Source organism: Ascaphus truei, chromosome 16, assembly GCF_040206685.1.
Source record: "Ascaphus truei isolate aAscTru1 chromosome 16, aAscTru1.hap1, whole genome shotgun sequence".
In the NCBI taxonomy this organism is placed as follows: Eukaryota; Metazoa; Chordata; class Amphibia; order Anura; family Ascaphidae; genus Ascaphus; species Ascaphus truei.
In genome coordinates, this window is record NC_134498.1 from 989,935 (window position 1) to 1,016,224 (window position 26,290).

Here is a 26,290-nt window from a genome sequence, read left to right on the forward strand (position 1 = left end):
ATAAGGACTATTTGCAGCATGACAAAAGTCAGTTTTTAACTATTTTTATATTGATGTTTCAGTTTATTTTAAAACAATATAAATGTAGTTTCTAAAGTTCTCCCCTAAGCAAATGCTTGGTAATTTGCAGGATTGCTGCCTCTCTCCGTCCGCTTTGATCTCAAACTTGAATCTGATTACTGGCTCTGCATTGGGAAGCTATTAATAGGCTGCTACACTGAAGTTATGGAGGCTGCAAAAAGTGACGACCAGAAGATGAGACTTCCCTTTTATTCTCTGAAAGCAGAATTGTAGAAACTGTACAAAACCAGAAACTATAGGTACTCTGTACCATCACAGTTAACCATTCATAGCCAAGTTCTAATGTACTTAAAGATTTGTCCTGCATCTGCCAGACAAATGCAATTTTTGTGGAAGATAAGCCTATTTTCATTGTATTTGACACATTTTCGTGATATGGGCTTTGTGTAATCTGCGTCTATTGAAAAAAACTTGTACAGACTTTACACAAACTGATTTTGTTTCCATACATGTATCTTCCTCAGCTCGCCCTCTGCTGTGCTAATTACTCGTTCTCGGTGTAAGAAAAGGAGGGACTGTATTCACCAGCGCTTTGGTATTATGCAGCTGCCTGGAGGGCCTGGGAAAAGCTCCTTCTGCCTCTGCAGTGTGTCCTTCTTTTTTTTTTTTAAAGTTATTCTGGACAGCACATTATGCTTTTTGAAGTATAAGGCCTCGTGCTGAGGCGCGCTGGAACTTACCAGTGAGCCCCTACAGCCGCAATGAGAGCGGCTTTAGTAGGGGCTCGCCTACACTTCCCCAAGCACGTAGAAGCGTAGGTCTTAGGGAAATTTTTAAATCAAGCGCTTGCCGGAGCGCAGGGCCGGTCATGTGAGCGGTTGGCCCAATGAGGGCGAACCAGCACCCGCTTTCCCTGAGCCTCAGCGCGCCTCCGCACGCCTGCAAGAAGCTTGGCCGAGGCCTAAAATATTGCCTAATGATACAAGGAGGGGCTGCCGCGTTACATGGTCAGTGCTCGGATCTAGGACCTTAAGTACTGCATTCCTCCTTTTTTGAGGCGCCAGAAATATGACTATGACAATACATTACTTTAAAGTTGTAGCTACATGTACAGAATGATACTTGTATAGGCATCACCCAAGCAGAAGTTAAGTCCATACCAACTATAAAGCTGCATTTACAGAAAATCCCTATTGTTTGTGTAAAGTCTGTACAAGTTTTTTCTGTAGACGCAGATTACACACACACGGACCCCCACATCATGAAAATACAATTAACTTTTTTTTTTGTATTAAAATTGCACTTTCCTGTTGCGTAATGTAGGACAATTTTGTTAGTAATTTAAAACTGAGTTATGAATGGTCACCTCTGCTCTGGATAATGAGAAGGTTAAAAACAAGCACTCTCTGTGATGGTACAGTGTGTCAATATTTTTTCTTGTTTTGTGTAATTTCTATAATTTCTCTTTCAGAGAATAAAGGGAATTGTTATATCCACCTGTCACTTATTAGCAGCCTCCATAACTTCAATGTAGTCTATTGCTACTCTAGCTTAACAATGCATTTGCTATAAAAAAAATGTGGGGAGCGCAGAGTCAAATATAAATAAATGAAAATGGGTGAAAAGAGCCTAAATATACACACAATCATTCGGTCATTCCCAATGTGTAAAAAGGGTGGGATATTAAGTGAAACTTCTTTGTCTTGTCACTGTTTTGTCACAGAAATTGTAAGTGTGATGTTTTTAATTAAAAAATAAAAACACATTTTCAGTGCCAAATGCAAAGAAGTTCGACTTAGAACGTGCGTGTTTTAGGTATTTCAACTTCTATATTTATAGTAACTGTGAATTCTGTGTGTGTCAGTCAGTCAATTTGTGTGTTTCAGTGTGTGTGATGTGTGTGTCTCTGTGTGGTTTTTGTTATTCTCCTTTTCCTGCTGCTGGTGCCTTCTGCCAGCCCCGAGTAGGCCCCCCTTCTCTTCTCACCCGGCAGATCTGAGGTACGGACACACATGGGCGGGGGGGTGTAGGGGGAGGGGTAGTATGGGATGTCTTAGCAGCTATCTGAGTTCCCTGGCCCGGAGCCAAACCCCCCCACTCCCCCCCCCCTGCAGAGTCCCGTCACTTTGAGAAGGCCTACCTGTCACCAGACCTGGGGTGCGAGGCTGGAAAGGGCCGGAGCAGCCATATTGGGTGAGGGCAGGATTCCAATACTTCACCTGGGCAGGAAAAATGCAGGCGATTTGAATGTAAGCGAGGGAACGGCTGACCTGCGGGGACACGGTTGACGGATCTCGCATATCCAGGCCACCGCCGAGGAGTTCTCGGGGGAGCCGGAGCACAGAAAAGTGGTGTGTCTGTCCTCCCTCCTCCCTGGTGACTCCTGCTGGCAGCTGGCAACACAGCCAGCAGTGACGTCACTTCTGTCACCACTGACTTCGGATTCACTGCCAGGGAATTTTTCTGATGTGGTAGGTGCCGTTAAAGAAGTGTCACTGTAAAAATACACAGATGCTGGTGGGGCCAAAATGATGGGGAAATACAGTTATGTTACCCACACGGCCCAGTGTGAGAATGGAATTCCTAAATGGTATCTTTTAGGGTTTCTCAATCTCCCCTGGATCTGTAGCTTGAATAGTCAATAAGTGTTGAATGTAAGTGTCACGGGAGACCAGGACTTTTAACACCTTCTATACCTTTCTGGGATCATTCACTAGACAAAACAAGGTAGTGGAATAAAATGTAGTTTATTCGGGTAAACCCTTGTACACACACAGAATATACAAAATACTGCTTCAGAAGGCTTATCCTGACCGGGACCTAGTCTCGAGCTTCCTGGTACTCTTTTCGGGTAGAATACCCAATCACGACCGCTACGTTCTATTTTAAGAACTTGGACTTTGTGTCTGACTTGGTCTCAGCAGGACAGGCTTTCCTAGCTTCAGAAACTATGCCGGTTTCTCTACTATTCGCAACAGAGCAACTTTGAAAAGCCCACTAGCCTCACGGACTCAAGCCACATAAGGTCTAGTTCTCTGATCGAGCCGCCTCCTTACATACACTCCGCTGAGCTATCTCTTTCATGGAAGTCAGAGCGTGGAAAACTTCCCACCAGCCAATCACGACGTCTGGCTTTCCCCAATCAAAGGAGGGTGTGTGCTTTGGCTCAGCCGGGTGAACAGGAAATATGAATCGGCCAATATGAAATGCGCCTACCAGCAGCATCTTACCCCAGCTAACCCATTGTCACCTGCTGGGCAGGCTCCCCCAAGTCTGGCAGTCCAAAGGGTGTCCAAGCGGGGAGCTCTTTGTTCTCCAGACCAGAAACTTCGCCCTTACCCGCTCACCAAACAGTCTTCTCACCCCTGAACATCTTTTTTCTCCTTTAAACTCCGATGTCTATGCAGACATCCCGGTGCCTATTTAGATCCCCGGGCTGACTGTATAGACATTAATACATACAGTATTAAACAATTAAAACACTGTTTTAATAAACTCATATCACTTAGGGAACCTTATACATGTGAGGGAAAAGGAGTCTGGGATACTTGGGCTCAAAAACCAGGATTCTGGGGAACACTGCAGCACCGGTGTAAGTCACCTCGCGTATCTGCACGTCGGGGAGAATTACGGGACTTCTGGTAACTTTGTTCCCCGAACTCCTGCAAGAAAGACACATTTTGACCCAACTATCCCACCTACAACTTCCCAAAGTCTCAGGTTTCTGGGGACAGGGGAACCGGGAAACCACAAAACAGGTCAGGTTTTTCCCTATACTTTACACGGGAATTCCATAACTTACCACGTCTTTATCTACAGACGCGTACCCGCAAATCATACACTATTTGCGGGTAAAATATCAGTACTACCGGTATCTCAGGTCAGCAACATTTTACACAGATTTTAACTCTAGTTGCCCCCCATTATCCACCCTTAACCTCCTGCTGCCAAAGTATCGGTCCTGCAGCTATTTCCAATAAGTGACCCTAACCACACATGGCATCCCTAGCTTGTAATTCTGCAGGGAATAGTATAATGGGAACAGAGTTACAGGGAAACATAACAGGGTGCATTGCTAGACCCAAGAGCTGACACAGCTCTTGACAAACATTTTTATGGGGCAGCCAGCCGAGCTTCACCTTCCTTATGAAGGCCGGCTACCCCCTACCGTCACAGTGAGTTCTCCCAGTCCCAGAGAAGGTTCCTCAATGTAAAGCAACATACACAGAGAAAATGTGTTTTAAAAAAGGGGGTAAATAACATAACTGTGAACTCACATATAAAACTTGCTCCGCCCGCCGACAGTACGATCCCGGACATCTGTAAAACGCGTTGCTCTAATTGGCGTGGACTTTTGGCATCCGACAGCCACTGTAGTTTCCATGAAAAACTGCGCTACAGCTCTTGCATACCGGACACGGCAGCAGGGATTCATCTGCACTGCAGCAATTCGGGATCTTACTGTTGCCGCCTGAGCAAGTTTTATATGTGAGTTCACTGTTATATGTTAATGCATTTACCCCCTTTTTATAAACGCATTTTCTCCGTGTATGCTGCTTTACATTGGAGAACCTTCTCTGAGACGGGGAGAACTCACATTCAACACTTATTGACGATCCAAGCTGCAGATCCAGGGGAGATAGAGAAACCCTGATAGACAACACTGAAAGATACAATTTAGAACTTCCATTCTCACACTGGGCTGTGTGAGTAACATAACTGTATTTCCCCATCATTTTGGCCCGACCTGCATCTGTATTTTTACACATTGGGACTGACTGTGTATATGTATGCTCTTCTTTTCATCTATTTTCATTTATTTATATTTGACTCTGCGTTCCCCACATTTTTTTTTCTACCTGCTTCAATGAGGATCCTGGAAACATCCTATTGGGTTTGAGCAGCGGACACTGGACTCCATTACACCGCTCTAGACTAGATGTGCACGTAAGGGTTCATCACCATGGTAGTATAACCCAACATATCCCTGGTTTAGAGAGAGCGCCTTAATTTTTTTTCCCTTCACAATGCAGTGCCAGCAAAGTTGATAAACCAGTTGTCAGTTGCAGGGTTACTACCGACATTTGCTTAACCTAGAATTTGCTTGGACGAAAGAATTTTGAAAACAAATTTTAAATTGGTTAAATACCATGACCCCCATCATCCATTTCCTCATCCCTGTTATTTTTTTTGTATCCATCCCCCTTCACCTTTTATAATTTTATGAAAATGTTAAAAAATAAACGATTAAAAATAATTACCTTTAAAAAAAAAAAAAAAAAAAAAAAAAAAATCTCAATATAAAAATGGTTGTAACTATCCTGCTTACCCCCATGTACTGGGGAGAATAGGCTGTTGGGACAGCCAGTGGTTGGGGGCTGTATTGAATCCCCGGAGGCAATATATACATCTGTTAGAAGCGGAGTAATTGTACTATTTGCCTTTTACATTTGTTTGGCAAATTCAAGATTGGTTAACCCCTTCCACTCTGATCATGTTTTTGTTCAATTTTTTTTTTTTTTTTATATACAAGGTTGTATATTTCTCCCCAAAAAATTACAAAAGCAGAGCAGGAACCAGAGTCTCCATTAAAATGGTGCAGGCAGGTATTGGATTACCACAGTCCAGAAACGGAGGCTGCCTGTCAAACCCTAATCGGCAAACTTGATCAAGGTATGTACAGTATGATATAGTGGTGTTGGTATGCAAGCATTGTTTAATTTTAGTTTGGATGCTTATACTTTTTTTTTTTTTTAAGAATATGAAAGGGAAATAGGGATTATAAAATCATGCTACAGCTTAAGACTTTAGCCTTGTTTAATTTAGTATTGTATTGCTCTAGCAAATGTGCATATAAAAGGAGATTCTTCTTTCCTCCTTAGAGGTCAGGAGGCGGGCTTGTTCTGGTGCCATTTGTCACAAATAGGATAGTTTGAGGACAAGAAATTGACTTGTCATGGCAGTGAGGAATGGGACAGGCTTTGTAGTGTTGCGTAAAAAGAAAAACAGATGCAAAGCATTTCCTGGTATTTTAAGTGTTCTAATCATCCTTAAATAATGGCTACCAATTAAAAACCAATATAAAAATCTATTTTTAGTGTAGGTTTCTTTTTGTATAGAATCTGTAGTGGGCATGTACATTTCTCAAATTGAGGATCTTTTCATAAACCTGTTTTGATAAGAGATTGAAAACCAGGGTTGATATTTTTATGAAAAACCAGGCCTACATTTTCAGTACTACTCCTCAAAGTAGCCAGAGACCAGGAGTAGACTAATGCAGGGGTGCGCAATCTCCCCCCCCCCCCCTCCTTAGCTTGGCTCTGGCGTTCTGATGTCACATGACCCTGCAGCGTTGCAGTAGCAGTCTGAGCCAAGGTAAGTGAAGTTTACAGAGGCCTTTCGGGAAGCTCGCAGGGACTTTGTAAACCCCTCAACCCAAGCAGAGAATCTCGTGCACCCCTGGAGTAATGTATTGTCTGTAACCCAATAAGTAGTTCGGTGACAATGTCTGCTCTTTAGGAACTGAAACCATTTTAGAACTTTATGAAAAAGTAGGCTTCATTTTTAATAAAAGATATGGTGCAAGGAATAAATGTGGTATACTGTACATAACATGTCAAAAAATCTCCCAAAAAGGCATTGTACCTTTTTCAAATCTGAATGGTATAGCTATACATGTAATTGGTAGTGGTTGTAGACTGTTGTACAGTTACAAGCTGGCAATTACACAACTATAGCGCTATACCCCAAAACAAATCAAATATACAAAATGTTTAAAAACAATCGAATGTAACATCAAGTAATATATCAAGAAAAAGTTTGAGTATCCACTTAGATTGTAAAATCCTGCAGCCGTGAGTTCTCTGGGATTATCCAAATCCCATAGAAACAGTCTTTGCAAATAGAGTCCTCCTCGGCGCTGGAACTTTCACTCGTGCTCAATACAATGCATGAAAAATATAAAAATGTAGAGAAACAATGAGGAGTAACACACTTAATTAAAGATGCTGTCACCTGTGTGAAAATGGTAACACTAGATGCTATTTCACCCTAAACACTCCAGAAATGGGGATGGAAATGACCATAAACATACACACACCACCAAGCAGGTAACCAGTTACAGCCTGGATCAGTAATCTAGGTGTAACCCAATCAATTAAGATGTATTTTATTGCACCATAGTACTCCTAGATTACACTGTGAATGATAGTTAACAGAAAACGTTCACATCAATGGAGTTGAAGATGAAAAAATTGCACCTCTGCCGGATGGACAATTCTCGGCTATACAATGTGGAAAAGAAAAATGAAACATAGCACAGAACTGCTACATGCCAAAATTTAATGAACCAACATTTAAAAACAAACACTTGGAATAAAACTCACAAATTCCTTCGTTCTTTGTAAACCTTTCAACCCGTTAAGCCTGGTTGTGGTAGCCCTTTGATGTCTCTTTCCTCTGTGGCTGCTTGGATCCTTGCCTCTGTGGGTCCACGTGTAGAGCCTCCTCTGGTATTACTTAAATAATAATCCCCGAAGAACAGGGCATTACTGGCCAATAATGCCCTGGCTGGAAGAGTTGAAGGCCCGAGGCAAAGCCGAGGGACTTTAACCCAGCCAGGGCATTATTGACCAGTAATGCCCTGTTCTTCGGGGATTATTACTATTATAGGCTAAATGTAGGCTTATTTCATAAATAATAGACACTTTTGTATAGTTAAAAAGATTTTTTTATTAAAATAAAATGGCAAATACATGAAACCACCTCTATACGCTTACACTGCAGATATCTATATCCACACACTGCTGCCCCCTCTGTGTACACACAAACTGCTGCTACACACACACACCAGACACACACGCACACCAGACACACACACACACCAGACACACACACACACACACACACACACCAGACACACACACACACACACCAGACACACACACACACACACACACACCAGACACACACACACACCAGGCACACACACACACACACACACACACACCAGACACACACACCAGACACACACACACACACCAGACAGACACACACACACACACTCCAGACACACACACACACACACACACCAGACACACACACACACACACCAGACACAATACAGCACCTCTACACACACAAGTACACCACACACACTGGAGCTCTAGACACACAACACAGCACCTCCTCTACACTCACAACACAGCACCTCTACACAACACAGCAGCTCTACACGCACAAACTCTGCTGCTACACACACATGCTACACCCATAAACACTGACACTGACACACACACACACACACACACACACACACACACACACTGGAGCTCTATACACACACATCAGCTCTACACACACATAACACACACACACACACACACACACACTGGAGCTCTATACACACACATCAGCTCTACACACACATAACACACACACACACACACACACACACACACACACACACACACACACACACTGGAGCTCTATACACACACATCAGCTCTACACAGACACAACACACACACACACACACACCACACACCCACACACTGCAGCCACAATAAAAAATGCAGCCACTTACTAAACTTTGCACTCCCCCCCCAACTCTACACCCCCCCCCCCCCACACACAACACTGCACCTCTATACACAGCACCTCTACACACACATGCTACACCCATAAACACTGCTACTGACACACACACTGGAGCTCTATACACACACACAGCACCTCTACACAGATATACAACAGCACAGCACACACACACTGCTACTGACACACTCACACACAAACTGCAGCCACAAAGAAACTGCAGACAGCCACTTACTTCTTTGCAGACTCCACTCCCCCAATTCAACTGAATCTGCTCAGAAAATCTGTCGGCTCGGGAGGGGGAGGAGTCAACCCGTGGCTGATGCGTCCTGACCAATCCCCTGTCTCAGAGCTGTTACTTCATTCAGACGAATCCCCTGCCCTATATCGGCTGTTCTGAAAGCTGATTGGCTGGAAATAAACACATTGAAAACTACACATTGCAAGCTGCTTAAATTCCGGGCATTATCCAATCAGAGAGCAGGGTTTTCAATAATACCCAGAATTTTACTGCTTTAGCCTATAATTCCTGGTAATCTCCAGCAGTCCCTGCGACTCCAATACAGGAGTTCCAGGGATGGCATAGAGTTTCAGAGTCCCACAGCAAAAGGGTATCAATAAATAAGCTACTTAGAAATGCGTAACAGATAACAAACCTCACCCTACATGTTTCGTGAGAGACGTCTCACTTCCTGAGGACTCTGTGAAACTCTCTGCCAACCCCCCTGCACAAAGCTTCAAAAATCTCAAAATAAACAAATGCATGCAGGTACACTGGCGACACACTTTATTCGAGCTTGGCTAGTCCCACGAATTCGGGTATACCCGGGTGTATTGAGGTATGTGACTGTTTTCTGCCCGAGTGCATTGAGTTATTTTCCAAGCAGGGATTGAAGCATTTTATTCCCGCTGGCTGCAATACTGCACAGTATATATATATATAAACTGCATTACAATTCATGAATTTATGCCATCTGGTAGACACGCGAAGCATTGCAGCCTATTAAATCCTAATCATTATCATTTAACAGATCAGCCGCCCATCAGCCAGGCATGAACCCAGGCTGGGAAGGCAAATGCAACGGGGCATGTCAGAGGTTAGGAGCGGCACATTCCAGGTATCTGCCAGGTACATACCGGGTATTTGCTCGAATAAAGTGTGTCGGTGCAGTATCTCTGAATTAATGAAAACTCAAATGTTATTTCTGTAGAAAGCATAAGCAAAAGCTTATTTTAAAATACTGCATCTTCGGAGCATGGTTTATATAATGGTAACGAATAAATATAGGGGGGGGAAATCTGTCAATGTTACGATTTTTTTTTATAAACTATACAGCATTTTATCAGACATTATATCCTTAAATGAAAGTATGGTTGTTGGTGTTTTATAGATAAAATACAGGTACTCTCTGCATAGTTGTCTTGTTTAGTAAAGCGGTTACAGATCTTCGGGAACGATGGAAGTTATTTTCCCAGAAATATGCTTTGCATTAATTTGCTAGTCTGCTACTTTTAGTTGCAGGCACCATGTCTCAGATTTTTTTTTTTTTTTTTTTATATAGGTGTTTCTCTTTCCCCTCTGAGCTGTATTTTATGTACATTACTTTGTGACATGTCCCATTATTTTTACAAATTGCTTCTACTTCTCGGGATTCAAACCAAATGCGTCATCATTAAATCTTTCACCATTTGTATTTTGTTTTGGAATAGTTTGCACCACTAAACAGGAGTACCTAACTAACCCATATGAAAAACCTTATGATTTCAATATTCTGTGAATTTGCAAAGCGTTAAAAAATATCTGAAATTCTAAAGAAAAGCTATGCAACCTGAAAGTTTTCAAAAGCTCTGTACACTATAATTTCATCAATGTCTGTATAACCATAATGTTTGTCTACTAAAAGGTATTACAACCTATAAGAGTCAACAAAACAAAGTTTACAAATGGTACATTTGTTAATTGATAGAGTGCTTTCACGTTCTTGCAACATTGGTATATGTTGCTCCATGGAACTGTACCTTTTAAATAACTCTCTTGTTCCTCTGTATTTCCCCATTCAATCCCCCGTCCACAGCATAATCTATATGCAAAGAGGTATTTTCCACAGAAACGATTCACAAACATTCTTTCATTGCAGTCTTTTCAGGTAAGCAGTCTCATTGTTTTTATTTAAATCATTTTCCCCCAAATAATTTTAATAGACTTATCTGTGTGATCTTTTAATAGAACTCTTTTGCATCCAATAGATCTTTTCACTATTTTAGCTAACATGCTTATACTTTTAATTATCATTCTAGCAAGTAGATGGAAAAGCCTGTATTGCAGTCCACTGGCATCACCAAGTGCATATAACCCGAACACTGAAAGCAACTGCTGTAGCAATACACTTAACTCACCTGGGTGCCTCAAATCAACTAACAAACCACTAATAACCTGTGGCAGCTCAGGTATGGCATGTTTTTTAAATGTGGAATGCTAATGGCATGTTTTCTAACCTGCAAGTGATAATTGCAATAAAGTGGTGTACATTTCATACACGAGGCCAATGAATAAACATGTTATTGTACCTTGGATTTTCCATCCTGGAGTACATTTTTCTTTAATTACTGCCTTTACATGCAATTCTGATGTGTGCAGAGTAGGAGTCTGTCAAGTTGTAGCTTTTAATTCCCCCCCCCCTCCCCCTAGACCAGAGGTGTGCAAACTTTTCCCCCTGCATGCCGTCCCCCCTCCCTTGGCTCTGGCGTCAAATGAAGCAACAGTTATGTGACGTCAGGTTGCCATGGCAACTTGACCTCGCAGTGTCATTTCATGCCGCGTTGCGATGACAATGTGTCGCTGGAAGCCAAAGTGAGTGAGTTAGAGGCCTTGCGCGGTCCCCCAGCATTTAATTTAAAAGCCATGGGGAAGAGGGCTAGGCCTCTGTAACTGCCGCAACTCCGAGGTTTGTGCACCCCTGCTCTAGACTACAAAAAAAAAAAACAATTTAATCTTTGTGTCTGTGAACTGGTGAATCTGGTATTTGTTTTTCCTTTATGAAAGGATGTAAAATAAAAAATGTATTTTCAGCTAGCCGTTTCCCCAGTCGTGTGATCCATGTGACTGACCTATGTTTTTTCGTCTGATTTGTACAGGTTCTCAAATATTGATTGAGAAATAAGAATTTTTGGGAAAATTCACAAAATAAGTGATACATGCAGATACACCATAGATTTATTTTGTTATTTTTCTTTTAAGGACCATGTTCCCACTGGTTTGTACCTACTAGTACCTACCTATACTATAACTATAGGTAGGTACTATTGTATAAACTATAATTTTGTTGAGGATTTTTGATTTATAAAGTGCCAACATATTCTGCAGTGGGGAACAGTAGCTATATTATCTAGAATATATAAATAAAAACTGATGGCCCTGCTCATGAGTTTACATTTAATCTCCTGGGGAATAAGGGGAACATATGAAACCAAGTATAGGTGGCAACTCGTGAATCTCGGGGTGGAGCCTCACAGCTGGTCCTATTTGACAGTGTTATGGAAGTCAGGGGTGCCAAATGGGCTTCCTTAAAGAGTCTTCAGGGAGGTTTTGAAATGCTGAAATCTGGGAGAGTCTAATGCGTGGTAATAACTTCCAGAGAGGGGGTGCAGCATGTAGGACAAATCTTGTAGATGGGAATCACTACAGGTGTCCTCTAGGAAAGGAGCTCATCTAAGGGCCTCAATTGCGTGCTTTTCTCCCACCCAGAAGCAGCTGACCATCAATCTGGCGATGCCACCCATCTCCAGAGTGCCCATCCTGCAGAGCAGGGTGCCAGGGGATAGGTGTGACGATAGCTTATGACAGGTTGTAATTTACACCAAATAACTGGGTTTGAACTGAACGAGGCTTAGATATAATAAAGTATATTTATTCCTTTGGATAGGTGAACACACGATATAATACAGTAACAGACAGGAAGTACACTTACTTGGGGATGGGGGATGAGAAGTATCTTGCATAGCAATTCTCTCGCAATCAGGTACAATCAAGATGATATCAGAAGACAAAGGATATAGGGTGGACATCAGTTTATAAACCTTTTGTAACCCTATCCTGAACATTGAGTACAGGTGATTGGATCACAATTACTGTAGCCAGTCATTAACGTGGGAACACATTTTGATACATGCCCCCAGCTAGTTGGCACAGGCGCAGTTGGCCTCTGGGGTCTCATTTCTGCAGCCCCACATTTGCATCAGGAATGCCAGCCAGTCTACTAAATGGAATTCCTGGCAGGATACCCTTTGTTGTGAGGTGTTAAATGGGACACTTACAGCCTGCTCTGGTTTGAGTAATCTCCGCCCTCATGTAAACAGTGGGGGTGATAAACTCCTTTGAACAGCCCTTAAATTCTAGACATTGGGACGCTTCTCTGACCATCTGCTACCTGATGGCCAAAGGAATTTCCTCTGGTTTTTATCCATACCTTTGGACACAGTATTAAAGATAAAATACAAACATATTAAAATATCCGGTTCCGTTGGGTCCAGCAGGTCCAAACTTCCCAGTTCTCAACGCCGGAACTGGGACACCCTAGGGTCCAATTTGCGACTTGCTACGACCTTCGGAACCGGAGTTACACAAATACACCTTAAACCGTTTCTCATTTTAATACAAAAATCCGCCGCCGTTGAAGTCAATGGGGGTTTTCCACCATAGCCGGTCAATGGAGATTGGCCGCCATTGGAGTCTATGGGAAAAGTCCCGAACCTTCAAGGGGGTCCATACTCCGTTGGGTTGGTCCAAGAGGGTCAAGGATAGTTAGCCGTTTTCTTGTGCTGTTTCTGCCGCCGCCATTGGAACCTATGGCGCGACCCACTCTTCTCGGTTCGACCCTTATCGGGGGTCCAGGATTCGGGGACCCGGTGGTGGTCGAGTGGGGGGAGGACTAGGAACTAGGGGCAAAAAGAATTTTATTTCTAGGTGCTCTAGAACTGTTTATTCCCACGCCACTTGTTGTTGAACTTGGCTAATAAGTGATCAAAGCTCTCTTTTAGAAATTGTATCCGCTTTGCGGTTTGGACGGCAGCCAACTCGTTTCTGGAAAGCTCCTCCGAGGGATCTTCATTGAAGTCAATGGGCCCATTGACTTACAATGGGAAACAGCCGCTCCTCCTCTCGGACGCCATCTGCTGGTCTTCTCAGGAAACAGGACCCAAACAGCAAGATTCGCCATTGAAACACATGGAGCCCCAATGGCTGCCTATGGGACCCTGCAAAATGGTGCCTGAAAAGGCGGGAAAATTACACAGGCTTATAATCATTGAAGAACTATTAACCCTTGTAGTCCCGGATGGATTCTAGTGTGTGTGTGATGCAGACAACGATTAAACCAGATATTACAATAAAGCATGGGAACAGGGGAATACACATTTTCATGTCATAACATGGGTTAAATCACATTTCTGGACCCCTTGTCTCCCTGGTGAGGTCGGGATGGACAAATGGGGTGCAACCCCTTTAATCCCGGGCCACCCCCTTTCTCCCTCTACAATAGGGCCTCTCCTCCACTCTATGTCAAGGTCTTCCATGCTTCACATGTGACTCGTGGCCTCACGCCAGGGCATCAGCCAAGGCAAGGACGCATATAATCACAGCAGACTTTCTGGATAATGAGCACTATTTCCACCTGTTACTCTGACTTCATAATGCACTGTTCTAAGCAGCAGTGCGGGTAATAACGTCGTTAAGCGTTAGAAGACGGCCCCGAGGTGACAAGAAATGCGTGCCAACGAGGCGCATATAAGGAATCGTGGTGTCTTTCCTGGTCGGAGGTACAGGGTTTTTTATTTTTTGGTTTCCACCCCTACTTGGGAAAGTCGGGCAGCTGGACTCATCTGTCGCAATGCCTCAATTTTTTAGGGATGGAGTTGAATACCGAATCTGCCAGTGTCCGTGTCATTGCCATTAGATAGGATGAAGGACATTATACAGATGTATTATACATGTGTTCCCTCAGTTTCTCAACAGCAGAGCAGTACATGACATTGCAGGGGAACATAATCACAACCATAGACTTAGTGCCCTAGGGCCCTTTTCACCTGATTCAACTACAACACATCCTTGTATGCCTGGGAAAAAACGATTTTAAGGATCTGGTACAGAAAATATATCTCACCCAAGACCCGATTTTTTTTTTTCCCCCTCTCCCTGAGGGTGGAAATCAAGACAAATGTAGCCCGAGACAAGTCACTCATACTCAGAATTTGAGTTCTACTGATGACAGGTGCAAGTACCTCAAGATGAGGGTGCCAGCTTACAGGGGCAGTTTGTACAGAGAACATGTTCAGAGACATTACTCCAAATCACATTCTGGAACTAAGCTATACTCGAGGCGCATTCCATTTCTCACATCACATAAGAGAAGTCAGGCAGTGAAGGTCCACTCAGACATAACAGCAGTCTTGTATATCAATCATGAGGGAGATTTTCAGGTAGCCAGGATTTTAGGGTGGGCCGAACACTACCTTCTAGCCATTATGGCAGTACATATAGCTGAAGAAGGAAATACTGAAGTGAAATATTTAATCCTCAAGTCCATATACCTGGGAGACTCGTCACTGAATCAGCAGATATTTCATCAATCAATAGACCTGATGGAAGCAAGATTCAACTCCAAATGCAAGAACTTCTCAAGGCATCGAGATGCACAGGCACGTGGAGTCTGTGTCTTCTAATAACTTTTGTGGCAGTAGGAGCAGTGTGGCATATGCAAAATAATGGTTTAGCCCGCTTGCTGCCCCTACTAGTCATGATGCTGAACTACAAAGGATTTAACGTGCCATGTCAGCCCAAGCTTCAAAGTGGCCCTTTCTAAGTGGCAAGCAGTCTTGGAGTTTAACAGGGAATTCAACATGAGTGAAAACAAGTGGACTACAGAACACCTACTGGCCCTCAATCCTGGATTTGAACTACGTTGGAAAGGTGGACATTTTCCATCCCAGACCACACATCTCAGCACTTAACTACAGTATTGCTGCCATACCACTGCTACTATTTATATTTGCTCTGACCTTGCTTCTTTTCAAAATGCACATCTTTCTACCAGCCCCATGTCTCCAAATCTATTCATATATCTCCATCTCTCCTTTCTTCACCGCTTCTCAGTTCACATGAACTCTTTTCTTACCCGCGCCCTCTGACACTACACAGCTATCCCCCTGCACTAAAACACACCCTTACAAATCCTCCTCACACATTCTCTTCCTTTCCATGCTTCTCCTCCTTGCTTCTGGGGATGTCTCTCCCAATCACTGTCCCTGCCTTATTTCTACTTGCCCTCGCCTGCCAAATGCAACTTCTACTCCCTCTGGTGTCAACCCCTCTAACCTCATACCCATCCCCTGCCACCCTCCCTCTCTCCCTTTCTCCTGTGCCCTTTGGAATGTTTGCTCCCTTTCTAACAAGTTCCTCTCTGTGCATGACTTTTTTCTTTCTCACTCCCTGCTTTTTTTTTGCTATTACTGAGATCTGGCTCACTCAGTCTGACTCTGCTCTGGAAGCTGCCCTCTCTTATGGTGGCCTTTCCTTCTCCCACACGCCACGCCCTGATGGTAGGAGTGGAGGTGTGATACTCCTGCTCTCCTCTCTCTGCCGTTACCGTACCCTTCATGTTCCTCCCTCTCTTACTTTTCCCTCCTTTTGAGGCTTACACTGTCCAGATCTTCTCTTTTTGTCCATGTGACGATCATTTATCGCCCACCTACCTCTACTCACCCCCTTCTGCCTTTCTCTCTCACTTTGAATCCTCGCTCTCTTTCTTTCTCTCCTCCGACTCCCCTGTTCTTCTCCTTGGGGACTTCAACTGCCACATTGATGACCCCTCTCTCCCTTGGGCTTCTCGCTTTCTCTCTCTAACCTCTTCCTTTGGCCTTCAACAGTAAACTGCAGCCAGCACCCACAAGGATGGCCACTACCTAGACCTAGTTTTCACACACAACTTTTCTCTCTCTGATTTCTCAATTTCCCCCTTTCCTCTCTCTGACCATCACATCATCTAATTTTCTCTCTCTCTCTCGTTTCTCCCCTTCTCCATCTACCCCTCGCTTCTACAGAAACCTGCACTGTATTAACCTACCTGCCTTTGATTCCGCTTTATGCTCCTCCCTCTCCTCTCTCAGTTCTGCTACAGACCCTGAAACCTGGTCAGGAACTACAACTCTGCCTTATCCTGCTCTTGATCTACATGCCCCGCTTTCTCTCTGCCGTTCTTGCACTTCTAACCCCAGACCCTGGCTAAATTCTCACATGCGCATGCTGCTACTCCACTCGTTCCTCTGAATGCCTCTGGAGGAAATCTCACACTCACAGACTTCTTTCACTACAAATTTATGCTATCCTGTTTCAACTCTGCCCTCTCTCAAGCTAAACAAACCTACTTTTCTTCACTAATCAACACACACAAATCTAACCCACACCGACTCTTCTCTGTCTTTGACTCTCTACTCAAACCACCCCCAGCTGCCTCCTCTTCCTCCATCTCACCTCAGGACTTTGCTGACTATTTCAAGGAAAAGGCGGATTCCATTTGTCAGAACATCCCCTTTGTTTCCTCCTCCCATCCTACACTGCTTCCTAACTCTCCTCCTGCCTTCCTTGACTCTCTTTCCGCTGTCACAGAGGAGGATGAATCTCTACTGATCTCTTCTCCCTCCACCACGCCCTCTTGACCCCATTCCCTCCCATCTCCAAAAATATCTTGTTCCTACTATAACCCCTACGCTAACACACATATTTAACACCTCCCTCTATTCTGGTACCTTTCCCTCCTCCTTCAAACATAGTACTAGATGAGGTTGAAAAAAGACGTAAGTCCATCAAGTTCAACCTATGCTAAATTTAGGCAACAGATACTTTATCCTATATCTATACTTACTTATTGATCCAGAGGAAGGCAAACAAAAAACCCTATTAAGGGGAAAAATTAATTCCTTCCTGACTCCAAGAATTGGCAATCGGATTAATCCCTGGATCCAACATCCTTCCCATGTATACTTATTTGGTATATCCCTGTATACCTTACCCATCTAAAAAGATGTCCAACCTTTTTTTTTTAACAAATCTATTGTATCTGCCATCACAGTCTCCATGGGTAATGAATTCCACATTTTAACTGCCCTTACTCTAAAGAACCCTTTCCGTTCTTGCTGGTGAAATTTCCTTTCCTCCAACCTTAAGGGATGACCCAGAGTCCTCTGTACTGCCCGTGGGATGAATAGTTCTTTTGAAAGCTCCTTGTATTGTCCCTGAATATATTTGTATATAGTTATCATCAGTGGTTGACAAATCACCAAAAAATCTACTCGCCACACAAAAAAATCTACTCGCCACCTAGTACCAAACGTGTGCTGCTTGGGCCAATATTTACTCGCCCGGGGGTTAAATCCACTCGCCCGGGGCGAACAAATGTATAGGTTTGTCGAACACTGGTTATCATATCCCCTCTTAGACGCCTCTTTTCTAATGTAAATAAATCTAATTTAGCTACCCTCTCCTCATAAGTTAGAATGTCCATCCCCTTTATTAATTTGGTGGCTCTTCTCTGCACTCTCAAGTTCCATAATGTCTTTTCTTAGGATTGGTGCCCAAAATTGTACTCCATATTCAAGATGTGGTCTTACTAATGCTTTGTAAAGGGGCATAATTATGTTTACTTCCCTTCCATCCATTGCCCGTTTGATGCAAGATAAGATCTTGTTTGCCTTTGCAGCTACAGCATGACATTGGGCACTATTGCTAAGCCTGCTGTCTACAAGCACTCCTAAATCCTTCATCAAGGATTCCCCCAATATATCTCCATTTAATTTGTAAGTCGCCTTTTTATTCTTGCATCCCAAATACATAACCTTACATTTATCTGTATTAAACCTCATTTGCCATTTACCTGCCCACGTTTCCAGTCTCTCCAAGTCCTTCTGAAGAGAAATTACATCGTGCTCTGATTCTATTACCTTACACAATTTAGTATCATCAGCAAAGATGGAGACTTTGCTCTCGATCCCAACCTCAAGGTCATTAATAAACAAGTTAAAAAGCAGGGGTCCCAGTACCGATCCCCGAGGTACTCCACTCACGACTTTAGCCCAACCTGAAAAAGTTCAATTTATGACAACCCTCTGTTGTCTGTCCTTTAACCAATTTTCAATCCAGGTGCATATATTATTACTGAGTCCAATTTTCTTTTTTTTGTACGCCAACCTCTTGTGTGAAACCGTATCAAAAGCCTTTGCAAAATCTAAGTAGACCACATCAACTGCATTACCCTGGTCTAAATTCCTACTTCCCTCCTCAAAGAAACAAATAAGGTTAGTTTGACAAGATTTATCCTTCATAAATCCATGCTGACTATTACTAATAATTTTGTTTTCCATTAGGTATTCCTGAATATTATCCCGTATTAAACCTTCAAGTAGTTTCCCTACTATTGAAGTCAGGCTTACAGGTCTGTAATTCCCCAGGTGTGATCTAGCTCCCTTTTTAAATATACGCACCACATCTGCTTTACGCCAATCTTGTGGTACTGAGCCTGTGGAAATGGAGTCCTTGAATATTAAATATAATGGTTTTGCTATTACTGAGCTTAACTCCTTGAGAACTCTTGGATGTATGCCATCGGGGCCAGGTGCCTTATTTACTTTAATTTTTTCAAGTCGCTTATGAACTTCTTCCTCAGTTAACCAATTGTTCATTAATATGGAGGTTGTGGCTTCCTCCTGTGGCGCTACTATTGAACTTCATTCTTCCCTGGTAAACACAGAGGTAAAGAATGTGTTTAATACCTCTGCTTTTTCCTTATCTCCAATAATCTGCCTACCCATCTCACACTGAAAGGGTCCTATATTTTCTTTTCTCATTTTTTTGTTATTAAGGTACTTAAAGAACTTTTTAGGGTTGACCTTACTTTCTATTGCAATCCTTTTTTCATTATCCATTTTTGCTAATTTGATTGCCCTTTTGCAATTTTTGTTACATTCCTTATAATTCTGATACGATGTCTCTATCCCTTCTGACTTAAAGAATCTAAACGCCTTCCTCTTCTTGTCCATTTCCTCCCCTACCTGTTTATTTAGCCACATTGGTTTTGACTTATTTCTTTTATACTTATTACCCAATTGTATACACTGATAAGTGTGCTTTTCTAACAATGTTTTAAAGACTGCCCATTTATCTTCTACATTTTTCCATGCAAAAACATCCCATTGTATTACTACTAAATTAGACCTCAGTTTATTAAAATCTGCCTTTCTAAAGTTTAAAGTCTTTGTTGAACCCAAGTAATCTGTTTTTTGATAATTTATTTCAAATGAGACCATGTTATGATCACTGTTACCCAAATGTTCCAGGACTTGAATATTTGTTAATACTTCTACATTGTTTGATATGACCAAATCCAGAACTGACCCTCTCCTGGTTGGTTGCTCAATAATTTGGGTCATATAATTATCTTTAAGCACCCCCAAAAACCTATTTCCTTTTGTTGTAACGCTAATCTCATTGCCCCAGTCTATGTCTGGATAATTAAAATCCCCCATTATGCAAACATGACCCAGTTTTGATGCCTTCTCCATTTGTAAAAGTATTTTAGCTTCCTCAATCTCACAGATATTTGGTGGTTAACATGCAACTGTTATACCATTACTCAAAAACAGCAAGCTTGACCCTACCTGTCTTTCTAACTATCGACCTGTCTCCCTCTTGCCTTTTGCCTCTAAACTCCTTGAACGCCTTATATTCTCTCGCTTGCTCCACTTTCTCAACACCCATTCTCTCCTAGACCCTCTACAATCTGGCTTTCGCACTGCTAACTCGACTGAAACAGCCCTCACTAAAATAACCTCCATGCTGCCAAAGACAGAGGTCATTACACTCTGCTCATATTACTCGACCTCTCTGCAGCATTTGACACCGTGGACCACCCTCTTCTTCACATTTTCCATACTCTTGGTATTCGTAACAAAGCTGTATCCTGGATCTCCTCTTACATGTCCCATCGTACTTTCAGTGTCTCTTCTGCCAACACCCTCTCCTCCTCCATAGATCTCTCTGTGGGGGTGCCGCAGGGTTCTGTCCTGGTACCACTTATCGTTTCTATGTACACACTTTCTGTAGGTGACCTAATCACATCCTTTGGGTTTAAATATCACCTCTATGCTGACGACACACACATTTACTTTTCAACCCCTGACCTTACACCGGCTGTACAGACCAAAGTTTCTGAATGCCTCTCTGCGATATCATCCTGGATGGCCCTCCGCCGACAAACTTTCACATGACCAAAACAGAACTCCTCATTCTTCCTCCCAAACCTGGCCTTACTACCTCCTTCCACATTACTGTTGGAAGTACCATCATTCACCCAGTAGCCCAAGCACGCTGCCTAGGGGTCACACTCGACTCCTCTCTCACATTTTCCTCTCACATTCATAACGTCTCTAAAACCTGTCGCTTTGTCCTCCGCAATATTACAAAGATATGCCCTTTCCTCTGTTGCTCGACTGCTAAAACTCTGACTCAGGACCTCATTTTCTCCCGTCTTGACTACTGTAACCTCCTGCTGTCCGGCCCTCTAGCCTCTCACCTGTCTCCCCTACAATCTATCCTAAACGCTGCTGCCAGAATCACTCTACTCTTTCCTAGATCTGTCTCAGCATCTCCCGTCATGAAATCCCTCTCCTGGCTTCCTATCAAATCCTGTATCACACATGCAATTCTCCTCACTTTTAAAGCTTTACACTCTTGTGCCCCTCCTTACATCTCATCCCTAATTTCTCACTATGCACCATCTCTTGGTATGTCCCTGATGTGCAAGTCCTGTTTTAAAAGAATTACCCACCCGGCTTGTACTATTGATCTCTTGGTATGTTTGAATATCAAAAGGTGGATTTTTTTTCTCCCCCTCTTAACTGTGTGCTGCTAATTGACCAACTGGAACAAGCTGATGTATTGGAACGGGGAAGGGTCATGTGACTGCTTTGGTTGTATAAAACAAATATCCCCTCTGCATTTGCATCTTTAGAGTGATGCATTTAAAGTGACAATATATAGTTAGACTATAGTTTGACTAGAGGTGACTGGGGACTACATCTTTCTGCAAACTCTTTACTCAAGGCAACAAACGGTGAGCTTATATGGCCACACTATGATCCCATGCTTGTTAGCCTGCATATTTTAACCCCCCACCCCTTTACAACTTATTTCACTGCAGCCTTTCCCAAAACTGACTGCACAAAACGACCTCCCACAGTCACTCAGTCCACTGAAACCCTGAGTTGACTCTAGCATTGCAATGCAGCAAAACATTTGACAAGGAATAGGCACTCCCCTGCTGTTTAGTCTGCACACACTCACTTGGCTCACAACAGCTCCATGCAGCACTGTCTACCTCTGGCATAATGAATCTGCTATATATCTTAACTTTTTTCTTTCTCCTGGCCTCATGGAGATGTTACTCCCTCTATCCACTACAAACTCCTCCCTCCTGGCCCACATCCAACATCACCATACACCCTGGACTACTGAATGTTGGTGGAGAACTGTAAAAACCAGCACACCAACCACCGCACACTCAAATGGCAAATATCACAAATTTACAACTTGCAAACTACCCACATTTCTACTCGTACTATTACTCTCTTTAGCAGGTGATATTGAACCTAACCCATGTCCTCCCATTTCAGTTCTGTCCCATGCCCCTGAGAATTCCACCTTTAAATTCCAAAAAGGGCTATCTGTCGCCCATATAAATATTCGGAGCCTGCTGCCCAAACTGGACGAACTAAGGGCATGGTGCCTTATGCATAAACCTAAAGCCATCGTTCTTACAGAAACATGGCTAACCCCTAAAACCCCCGATGCAAATATCGCCATTCAGGGATACTCAATTTCTAGGAGAGATAGGTCAAAGAGAGGAGGAGGGGTGTTATTTTATATTGCAGACACCTTACAATTTACATTAATAAATTGCCCTCCAAGCCCACCCTCTTTTGAAATTCTAGTTGGCAAAATCTGCCTCCCCTTTTCTAAGCCCATCTTGCTTGCTGGCATCTACCGCCCCTCTACAATCCCTGACTGATATCACCCAGTTTCTTGGCTCCATTTCCTCTCTGAATGAGAAGAGTGAGATGCTAGTTCTTGGGGATTTCAACTTCAATTGGCTTGACGCTAAAAACCCCAAAATCCAGATACAACGCAAGTCACTTAACCTATCGCAACTCATTTCCCAACCCACACGGACAAACCTGAAATCACATAACCATTCCTTGCTAGACTGGATTCTCTCCTCAAATCCCAGCAGAATCCAATCCTCTGGCATCCTTCCTGACATTTTCAGTGACCATGTACTGTGTAAGGAAAATTAAACCGCCCCATTCAAGCCCTAAAGTTCTCCTCACTAGAACATTTAGAAACTTTAACCCACAACAGTTTCTGGATGACCTTACCAACTGCCCATGGCACAGAATCGATTTAATTCCTGACCCCGATTCTGCGCTCGACTATTTCCAATCCGAGTTCTTAAAACTCTGTGATACCCATACTCCACTACGCAAAATAAGGGTACGGGGGGCCCACCTTCCATGTGTTACAACTAACCTTATAGCACTCTACCAGTTCAGGGATACCTTGTGGAAAAGCTACAAAGTAACTGGCACTACCAAGGATCTCAATCACTACAGATGCCTGCGGAACATGTGCACAAGGCAAACAAGGCATGCAAAAGCACAATATTACTCTGACAATCTCCACCAGAATACATCAAACCCAGCTAACTTCTGGAAGGTTATCAACAATATATTCCATCCTTCTAACCATCAACAACCAAGTAATATTACTAAGGGGGATATTACTCTGACAAACCCCACTGACATTGCAAATGCATTCAAGGATTACTTTGTGGGGTATGCCACTAGTTTATAAGCGACACGCAACCCAAACCACAAACCTGAATCTCATCCTGGGAGTACCCACATAGCCCCACCCCCTCCCAACACTGCCAACAACTTTCAATTTGGCCCTGTATCTGAAGAGGAGATTACACAAGCGCGCCTCAAATTAAAACCAAGCAGCCAATGTGGACCTGACTTACTACAATCTAGGTTCTTACGACTTGGTGCCTCAGCCATTGCCAAACCAATTGCTTGCATAGTCAACTCTATCCTGTCTGCAGGCCATATCCCCAAGACCTGAAAAACTGCCAGAGTTGTCCCAATCTTCAAAAGTGGGGACAAAAACACTGTCTCAAACTACAGGCCAATCTCCCAATTCTATCCAAAGTCATGGAAAAATGTGTTCACTCCCAATTAAGCGACAAATTTCCCTAGCCAATTCCAATCTGGCTTTTGCCCCAAACACTCCACTGTAACTACCCTGCTAAATGTTTGCAATGAAATCCAGTGTGGAATGGAACGGGGACAACTCACTGGTTTTGTATTCCTAGATTTTGCAAAGGCTTTTGATACTGTTGATCATGCTATCCTGCTTAACAAACTCCAGAGCTCTGAAATAGGGAAGCATGCTCTAAACTGGTTTCAGTCCTACCTATCAGGTAGATCCCAACATGTGTCCATCTCAGGCTCTAACTCCAACCCCCTGGATATCACCTGTGGTGTCCCGCAGGGCTCTGTTCTGGGGCCCCTACTCTTCTCGGTGTTCATCAATGCTCTTCCCACAGCTTGTAAGGAAGCCTCAATACACATGTACGCAGATGACACAATCCTATATGCACACAGCCATAGCCTCTCTGACCTTCAACACATACTTCAGTCTGACTTTTTGAGACTCGAAAACTGGATTTCACACAACAAACTGTTTTTAAACACTGACAAGACTGTAACAATGGTATTTGGGATCAAAACTACATTTTTAAAGCTTCCTGCGACTGAGCTCCAGATTAGAACCAACTAACACCACCCTAACCCCTGTCACTAGTTTTAAATACCTGGGCTTATGGTTTGACTCCCACTTAACATTCGGGATGCACATTGATACCCTGACAACCAAGACCTATGCCAAACTAGGGGTACTTTACAGGAACAAATCCTCCCTAAGTCTCCTTGTCAGAAAGCGTATCGCACAGCAGATGCTAATGGCAATTATTACTATGGAGACATAGTGTATGGCTCGGCACCTCAAACCCACCGTAGCAAACTTGACACCCTCTACAATTATATTTGTCGTTTTTTTCTCCAATGCAACTACAACACACATCACTGCGAAATTCTCAAAGAACTAGATTGGTCATCACTAGAGTCTAGGCGCAAAGTTCTGGGCAAGCTACCCAGCTATCTGAACAAGCTCCTCACCCCTACCACATGCAGCACTTATCTGAGATCTAACTCCAAAAGACTGTTCATGGTCCCAAGGCTCAACAAAGTATCCGGCCGTTCCTCCTTCTCTTACCGTGCACCCCAAAACTGGAACAACCTACTGGAGATTCTCTCACCCACCACCAGTCTAAGTTCTTTCAAATCTAAGGCTGTCTCACATTTTAATCTGGTCTGTAACTGTTACATAAGCCTATAATATATATTTTCTTTAACTGTGCATGCATTGTATTGTATATAATGTATACGCGGTTCATTTATGTAACTGTATTTGTAACCATGTATTATTTGTCTTAACTCTGTGCCCAGGACATACTTGAAAACTAGAGGTAACTCTCAATGTCTTACTTCCTGGTAACATATTTTATAAAGAAATAAATAAATCCCGATTCTTGCGTTCTGCTCAAGGATGTCTTCTCTCTACCCCCTTTGTATCTAAAGCCCTCTGCCTCCTTAAACCCTTCTCACTGACTGCACCACACCTCTGGAATGCCCTTCCCCCTCAATACCCGACTAGCACCCTCTCTATCCACCTTTAAGACCCACCTTAAGACCCACTTGCTTAAAGAAGCATATGAGTAGCACTGAAGATATTACTAGGCACATGATACATAAGTGAAAAAGGTGAACAAAGTATAGGTGCGCAACTACAATACTATAAGTGACGTGATAGGTGTGATGTATAATAAATGGGTGACCTTAATTATAAATTGAAATGTAGGGAGCGTCTGCAGCTGTGACACCAGTGATGGCTCTGGTCCCCCCTATAAGCACACAAAAATACAAAAAACACAGCGCACGACGCTCATAGTGCATTAAATGATAATTTTAGTAACCAAGTAAGAAGGTAAGTAATGTGCGTACATTTAAACAAAATTAAACAAGCATTTCAGGGTTATTGTTACCCAAACACCAACGGACGCTCGTGATGGTCTCGTGGCTCTCTCCTTCTCACTCCAAAACAGTCTCGGTGTAGGGCCTGGATAGTCTCCACTCCAGTCACTGGTGTGCCAGCCCCATGCCTCAGGGTAGGTCTTAAGCAGTCTCAAGTCTTTCAGTAAGCAGCAGTCCCGATTAATGTGCGCAATGCCCGCTACTGCACAGATCCAGCTGGCAATCGAGCAGCAGAGCGCACGCTGTTTGGCGTCCTGCTCAAACACTTCCTGGTCTATGACGTCATGCGATCGCGAGAGTTCGCCGCGAGTCTGCAAATCACTGGACCGGTTCTCTGGGAGTGCTGTCTTGTGGGTGGCTCGCAAAGGTCTTACCGTTCTTTAGTCCAACGCGTTTCGAGACCACATGGGTATCTTCATCA

The 26,290-nt window shown here is 43.2% G+C and overlaps 1 protein-coding gene across 6 annotated transcripts in view; it reads left to right on the plus strand.

The window, feature by feature from the left end:
- LOC142467249 (SLAIN motif-containing protein-like) overlaps positions 1 to 26,290 on the plus strand; it is a 67,734-nt gene that overhangs the window by 18,666 nt on the left and 22,778 nt on the right. For 5 of the 6 annotated variants that reach the window (XM_075572701.1, XM_075572698.1, XM_075572699.1 and 2 more), the window contains 2 exons: positions 5,555 to 5,694; positions 10,915 to 11,064. In XM_075572701.1, the coding sequence (XP_075428816.1) occupies positions 5,555 to 5,694; positions 10,915 to 11,064 (290 nt within the window). The remainder of the gene's footprint in view (positions 1 to 5,554; positions 5,695 to 10,914; positions 11,065 to 26,290) is intronic. The other variant, XM_075572703.1, reaches the window with a different exon arrangement.